We start from the raw sequence: 7,716 nt of genomic DNA, 5'->3' as shown, positions 1-7,716 counted from the left end.
TTATGCTGAGTGAAGTATCTCAGTCACAAAGGGACAAATACTGCATGGTGCCACTGCTGTAAAGCAGGACTGACCCTGGGGTTGGGGGGAGACTGAGAAAGATGGGTTCAACAATGTACACTGCACTGAAACATATGAGGGAGAAAATTGTTTAAGAGGGAAAATTATTGGGTATTTTTGTCATGACAGGAGTCCAGAGTAAAGGCTGTATAGTCGAATGGACCTGGGGGTAGGGACTGTAAAACAATGAAAGAATTTTTCTTTTACTTTTCCAAGAGAGTAGTGTATTAGGGGGGAGGGTTGGGAGAGGAGAAAAGTGCAACAATGAATGAATGGAAATCCAAAGTCTCTGTAAATGTTCATTGAAATTAATAATAAATTAAAAAAAAGAAGACTGTTTATAATTTAACCCCAAGATATCATCAAGCAAGGGGATGAATAATCTTAAAGTGAGACGGAGTACTAGAATCACTTAAATCATCATGTAGAGTACAACAGGAAAATGAATGTAAGATGGATTCTGAGTATGAAATAGATTTCCCTACAATTTCACCAAATATGAATGCTTCCAAAGAATGGTTTGAAAAAGAAATAGATGATTTACCCTAGGTCATCTGTAGTTTTGTGGGGCTTTTTAAAAAAATGAATTTACTTTTAGTATTTAAAACAGGATTGTTTCTATCAAGCAAAAAGAGTATATGATGTATTCCAAACCACTGTGTTCTAATTAAACTGTTTAAGATGTAAAAAGAAAATATAAAGACATTCAAAACAGAAATGAATCACAGGACACTATCAAATGCTTTATGTTTTGCTACAGTGAAGTTATGTTAAGAAGGATGCTGATCCTTTCTTATGAAGTACATGAGAAACTTGACACTATTAAAACTAGCTGGTTATCTACATGTTAAAACTAAAGAACTCTTTATATTTGTAATTAAGTAAGTTAACAGAGAGTCTAGTTTTCATCATCTGTGTGCAGATAATTCTGATATGAATATGAATAATTTCTGGTTTGTTTATAAACACATTTAACAACTACAACGTAATTTAACTGATTAATATCTGAGATTTTATGGTTTATGCAGGTATGTTACTTTTATATTTGGACAAGCTGGTAACAAGATACTAAATAAATTAGTATAATTATAAAAGATATTTCCTGAGCCCAAGAGCTGTAATAATATTTAAAGAGCTGTATTATGTATGTAATTATAATTCAAGTTTAAGGGTTTCATGTAAGATATAAAATCAGGAAAAAATACTTAAAAAAACCATTAATTAGTAATTCATCTATACATACTCTTATAGCCAATAGTACTTAATTAATATTCACATGCTAATATTTAATCCAGTAAAAAGAAAATAAAAGTGTAAACTTCTTCCAACACATCAGTTACCTTAAGTGGATAATACAAGTATTATAAGTTACTTGGATATACAAGAAACACAGCCTTAAAATAAAGAGGAATGATGGCTCTAGTTAACAAGATTTTCTGAATGCACCTGTTAAAACTTTCTTCATTGACCAAGAAATTTCAATTTCTTTATGAAATGTATTTAATTTCATTTCCCAAATAAGTTTCTCAATATATAAAGCTACATATTTCTACTGATATAGACATTTCACTCCCATGACAGCTGCAATTCTCACTGTAGAAATGAAGAAACTGATTAACTGATTTACAAATTAGCCATCTAACAAAACCCAGCTTCAAACAATCAGAACACAAGCCAGAGCTAAGAAAAGTGGAGGCTCAAAATAGTTACGATTTCAACCTAAACAAATTGACCATTTAAAACATATGCTACTTATATTTTGTATATATATATACACACACACACACACACATACACATATATATGTACATAAATATACCCACCTGAGGCCCACCATATATGAACAGCACAGTGGGATATTTCTTTCCAGGTTGCAGGTCATGAGGCTTGTACAGCATTCCATACAGTGTAAATCCAGTAGTACTTTCAAAAGAGAAGATTTCTGGAGGGGTGTAGTCAGGAAGAGGACCTGAGAGTAAGTAACACACAGAATCTGTAAAAGGAATCCTTATGGGAGCTTCACAGTCTGAGAACAAAGAGAAAATACTCAACTCCATATCAACACACAAATAACTGACCATGCCCCTTCTAGTGGACAGCAAGACCAGTGATCTTAAAAAAAAAAAATCAAATAAGCTTATCAAGCTACCTATTTGAGAAGCAGAGAAATAATATTCCAAAACATCCTTAATTAAACCTAGAAGGTATTTGCACTCAAAACTGTACAAATACTGCTTGGCTTAGCCTAACTCACTGACAGTTAAGCCATATATATACATGATTAGAAAACCAAATTTAACTTTGCCAATTTCACTTGCTCAATGAATTAAAAAGACAGGAGAGAAAGAAAAGACAAAAAAAAAGAAAGACCAAAACATATGTCAGAAGAAACTCTAAAAATTGCACTAGAACATCAAGAACCAAAAAAAGACAAAGAGAATGCTGAAGTACAAAAGACGAATACAAGAGTTCAAAGGGCAGCTCAAGAAGACAAAACAAAATATTATAATAGAATGTGGAAAGAGCTGGAGGAGAAGAATATAAAGGGAAAATTTTGCTCTGCATTTCTAAAATTGAAAGAACTTAAAAAAAAATCTCAAAGTGTGAGTTGCAATACTGAAAGATGCTAAGGGTAAAATCTTGAATGATCCAGGAAGCATCAAAAAGAAACAGAGGGAATAGAAAAGAGTCACTGTACCAAAAAGAATTGGCTGACCCAGGATCATTTCAGGAAATTATATATGATCAAGAAAACAATGAAATTGTTTGAAAGAAGATGGTCAAGCTGCACTGAAGATATTGGCAAAAAGTAAGGCCCCAGGAACTGATGGTATACCAACTGACATGTTTCAATGATAGATATAGCCCTGGACATGCTCACCAGGCTATGCCAAGAAATCTGGTCAACTGACTTCAAGAGATCCATTATTTGTTCCATTCTCAAAAAAGTATCATTAATATCACATGTAAGCAAAATATTTCTGAAAATTATTCAAAATAGGTAGGTCACAGCATTGACAGAATTGCTTGAAATTCAAGCTGGATTTAGAAGAGGTCATGGCATAAAAGATATTGCTGATGACAGATGGCTGTTGGCTAAAAGGAAAGAATACTAAAAGAACATCTATTTCTGTTTTATTGACTAAGTAAAGGCATTTGATTGTGTGGATGACAATTATAGCTAACATTGAGAATAACGGAAATCACAGAATACTTAATTGTGGTAAAGAGAAACCTAGACCTAGACCAAAAAGTTGTCTAACAAAACAAGAATACACTGCATAGTTAAAAATAAAAAAAGGTGTGCTTCATGGCTTCCATACCTACTTAATCTATATGCTGAACAAACCATGACTTAACAACTTGTGTCATGCAGATGACACAACCTTGCTTGCTCAAAGTGAAGAGGATCTGATGTACTTGCTGCAGAAAATCAAGGACAATAGCTTTCAATATAGTTTACATCTCAACATCAAGAAAACAAAAATCCTCACCACTGGGCCACTAGGCAACATCATGACAGTTGGAGAAAGAATTTAAATGTCAATAATTAATGATTTCATCTCACCTGGATCTACAATCAACAGTACTGGTCCCAGAAATCAAAAGACATAGCACATTGGAAAAGTCTGCTGTTAAAGACCTCTCCAAAGTATTAAGGAGTAATAATGTCAGTTTAAAGATGAAGGTGCACCTGATCCAATCCATGATTTTTTCAACTGCTTTCTGTGATCATTCAGGGTGTTCCTAAGAAGCAAGGATGGTGAAATTTCGTTTTGTTCTTTGGGCATGCTGTTAGGAGAGGCTAGTTCTTGGAAAGAGACATCATGCTTGGAAAAGTGGAGGGTCAGCAAAGGAGAAAGACCTTCAATGACAGACTGACACAGTGTACAATGGGCTCAAGTGTATCAAAGATAATAAGGATGGCACAGGATAGGGCAGGGTACAGATGTGCCATTCACAGGTTGTAGTAGACTTAACGGAATCTAACAGTAAAAATACTGTGGGTGCTTAATAAATATCTGCTGAATTACAGTGATTATAAGAAAAAAAGCCTAATCAGAACAATAACAACAAAAGAAACTTAGAATCAGTCTTTGGTTCATCAAAGCTTTAGAGACCGCTCCTAAATGTCTATGCATGTTGTTGCTGTGCACCACTGAGTTGAAACTGACCAATTGCTGACCCTCCAGTGGATTTTCAGAGGCAGTAAATCGCCTGTAAGGAGACTGCTCATCTTTCTCCCATGGAACACCTGATGAATTCAAATGGCATGTCTTCAGGTTGGCAGTGCAAGCTCACTGCCACCAGGCCATAGTGGATGGTATTACACTCAAAGTAGAAATCACTATCCTATTACAAATTCTCCTGTATATATGAAAATAAACCCAACCCTTTGACAGACCCTTTGAGAAAACTACTAATACAAATTAATTATATAAAATAAAATGGGGTAAAACACATAAAATTATTTAAGAACTTTTAAGTATTTTAAAAACAGGTAATTCACAGCACTCCTCAGTCCAACATAAATTGAGCTTTGTTTATTACCTTTTGTAAACATGATCACTGTAATTTAAAAGACGAAAGGAGCTACTAGCTGGTTATTCCCTAAGCTGCAGTTTCTGTGATCTTAGTACTACTCAGTATATATTATCTTCAAGCTCATCTGCCTATGTGGAAAAATCATCCAAATGTGAATAACATCAAGCTCCGTAGCTGATACTTGGACTGTTTTATTTTTTTAAAAAAGGTCAAATGAAAGACTGTATAAAACACAGTGGACATGAATTAAACAATGTACATGACTGTATGTAAACCAATAAAAACATGGGGAAGGGAGAAAAAGGTCTTCTACTGCATAACATGGATCCATCTAGCGGACACTGTGCTCACTGAAATGTATTTAGTCACAAAAGGAAAAGTACTGTCTAAGCTCTGGTGGCCTAGTGTTAAGAAACTGCACTGTAATACCAAAGACATGCAGCTCAAACCCATTTGCTCCATGGAAGAAGGATGGGCTCCTCCCGTGTGATTCATTTTCTTCTAAAAATCTACTGGAGGGTCAGCTATGTGTCAGTTATGACTCTACAGTATACCACCACAACAGGATGACTAAAAGTTAAGGAACGGTGTGTTGCTGTTGATTGTTGTTGAGTAGAGCTCAATTCATAGTAACCCTATAAACAAAAGACCTGAACCCTGTTCTGTAACTACAGTCATTTCTCTACATTCATAGAGTTTCCAGAGGCATATTGTTTAGGAAGTAGATACCACTCCTGCTTCCAATCCTGTCTTAATCTGAGAGCTCCACCAAATACTGTTCACCATGGGTAACCATTATGAATTTGACATACCAGTGGCATAGGATTCAGCATCACAGCAACCTCAGGTTCGCTCAGTACAGCAAACTGAGAGACAAGTACTGTACCACTTAGAAGAATGTTCCTCCAAAATATAATAACTCTGTGGCCCTTGGGCCCAACTGACTTTTAAATACAAAGGTCCTCTACCAGGTCCTGTTGAGACTAAATAAGATGTTTAAATAAAAAACCAACCAGAGTCCACACTTGACCCTTAACCAAAACAAGAAAGCCCACTTTTCAGAATCTAATCACTTCAGCCATCAGCCTCCAAACTGGAGACTTAGGGCCGTCCTTAAAATACACAGGCCCTCTTTGAGGTCCTGTTGACTCTAAAAAAGAGGCTTAAATAAAGAACAATCAATCAAACAGTTCACATGTGATCCTCAACCAAAACAGGAGAGCCCACCAAAGATATGTTTACACACAGATAAAATAATTTTTAGATGATCAGGGATAGAAAGAAAGGGTGAAAGGAATAAAAATTAGTAAACATAACTAGGACATAGTAAGATGAGTGAAGGAAAAGGATGATCAGTATTATATCATTAAATTAAGAGAAGCACGGAGATACAGAAGGATTAAGGGCAATCGGGATTACAAAGAAGTGGGAGAAGTGCAATTACATTGTGGATTCTAAATGTTATAGAACAAAATGTGTACGGACGGTTGAATGGAACTGGAGAAAGGAGATTAATCAGGAACTCAGGAGCTCAAGAACAGCAGCAGAAAGACTGACTCAGTCTAGGAAAATAATATATAACACAGACATAATTCACTATTACACAAATTTAACTTAAGGTTAAGTACATAAATAAGTACCTGCTGAATCCAATATGGTGGCCCAGAATTCCTTTGCTTTGCAAGTTGTATCATCTCCCATACCAGATAGCTTGTAAAGGGATACACAGTGTGGATTCTTCTGGTTACTATATTTACTTATAAAGAAGTCACAATGCTAGAGAAAAGAGAAAAAATTATTGTTTTTTACCCCAGGAAAAGGGGGGTGGGAGGAGACTGATTACCTGCTATTACATCTGCACTAATGCCATGGCAGGAGTATGATAAGAGTTTGGCCACTTATGTACATACAAAAAGCAGAAGGCAAGACTAAGCTTTTTAAAGCTTTCCCCAAGAGAATCAGACTTCTACAGAATCAACTTCACCTATTTTCACGTCACTCAAATGGAGTATAACACAAGCAGAGCAATGTTTATGACAGGAAACCCTTTTCACATAACGATTTAATACCTGGCTGATGCAGCAAGAGTGAGAATAGCCACGTTCGGTTAGCCTGGTCACCTCTCCAGGGTTTACATAGCTAACCACATACAAGTGATGTTCTAAAGGAGAATCTTTGGTGCCTTCAAAGTATACCAGCTTTCTGACTTCATCAACTTGGATCTGCCAAAACATCACAATCACCATAAAAAAAAAAAAATCAATGCTGTGCCAATAACACAAAAGACAACATAATGGTCACAGAGTATCTAGAACTCTAACTTAATTTTATAACTTAAAAGCAAAAACTAGAGCCTGTCTAGAAATTTAAAAAAACTCCCCCAGAGTTGTATACTACTGAGTCAAGTGTCCTTTTCAGTCAGTGTGCTTTTCTTAAAAGAATTATCTCACTTAAAAAACAACTCTTTACCAGGGAAAAAATTTACCCTACAGTGCAGTTGAGGTCAACTATATGCATATTTGAAAGTCTTATTTTAGCATCCTATGTATTTCTTACTGCAGCATTACCTTAAATAGTACTTATTTTGGTCTCTGGCCAAATAAAAAGTGTTTTATCCATTAGGTTAAATAATATCTTAATTCAATCACAGTTTCAATATTGGTATAGTCTGTAAAGACAGATAAAAGCTTGGAAGTTTTCATTTAGAAAACATACATAGCTGAATTCAATTGCAATTCGTCCCAAATTACACTAAATTCTGCATAAGTAGTTCTCTTTAAAAATCTTTTACCAGCCAACTCTAACAATGTTTAATAAAAATTGCAAATCGGTGGCGCCTGACAACAATAACACCACCACAATCAAATGCTGTTGCTTAGAAAATAAAACACAGATAATCGCCTGTGACTTCATCCATAGCCACTGGTGAGAGTCAGCGCCCAGAGCCATCAGGGGCTTTAAGCTCGTTGCCCACTGCTGTGGTTTGGACAGCTGAAACCCAGGCCCCGACAGGCACCTGGGGGGAAAAAAAAACCCAGACTCTACTTCATGCTCTGCTGGAGAAGGAGGGGCAGTCTCCTGTACCAGTCAGATCCAATTTGATGGTACACA

At 35.8% G+C, this 7,716-nt stretch overlaps 1 protein-coding gene across 3 annotated transcripts in view; it reads right to left on the bottom strand.

Moving 5' to 3' along the window:
- DPP8 (dipeptidyl-peptidase 8) overlaps window positions 1-7,716 on the bottom strand; it is a 59,164-nt gene that overhangs the window by 15,208 nt on the left and 36,240 nt on the right. For all 3 annotated transcript variants that reach the window (XM_006886652.1, XM_006886653.1, XM_006886654.1), the window contains 3 exons: window positions 6,675-6,827; window positions 6,246-6,381; window positions 1,884-2,029 (listed from right to left, as the gene is read on the bottom strand). In XM_006886652.1, coding sequence (XP_006886714.1) covers window positions 1,884-2,029; window positions 6,246-6,381; window positions 6,675-6,827 — 435 coding nt within the window. The remainder of the gene's footprint in view (window positions 1-1,883; window positions 2,030-6,245; window positions 6,382-6,674; window positions 6,828-7,716) is intronic.

Source organism: Elephantulus edwardii, unplaced genomic scaffold (genome assembly GCF_000299155.1).
Source record: "Elephantulus edwardii isolate Elephantulus edwardi_28Jun2011 unplaced genomic scaffold, EleEdw1.0 scaffold00050, whole genome shotgun sequence".
Lineage (NCBI taxonomy): Eukaryota > Metazoa > Chordata > Mammalia > Macroscelidea > Macroscelididae > Elephantulus > Elephantulus edwardii.
Note: the sequence above shows the minus strand (reverse complement) of the source record. Positions and strands in the feature narration are given on the sequence as shown.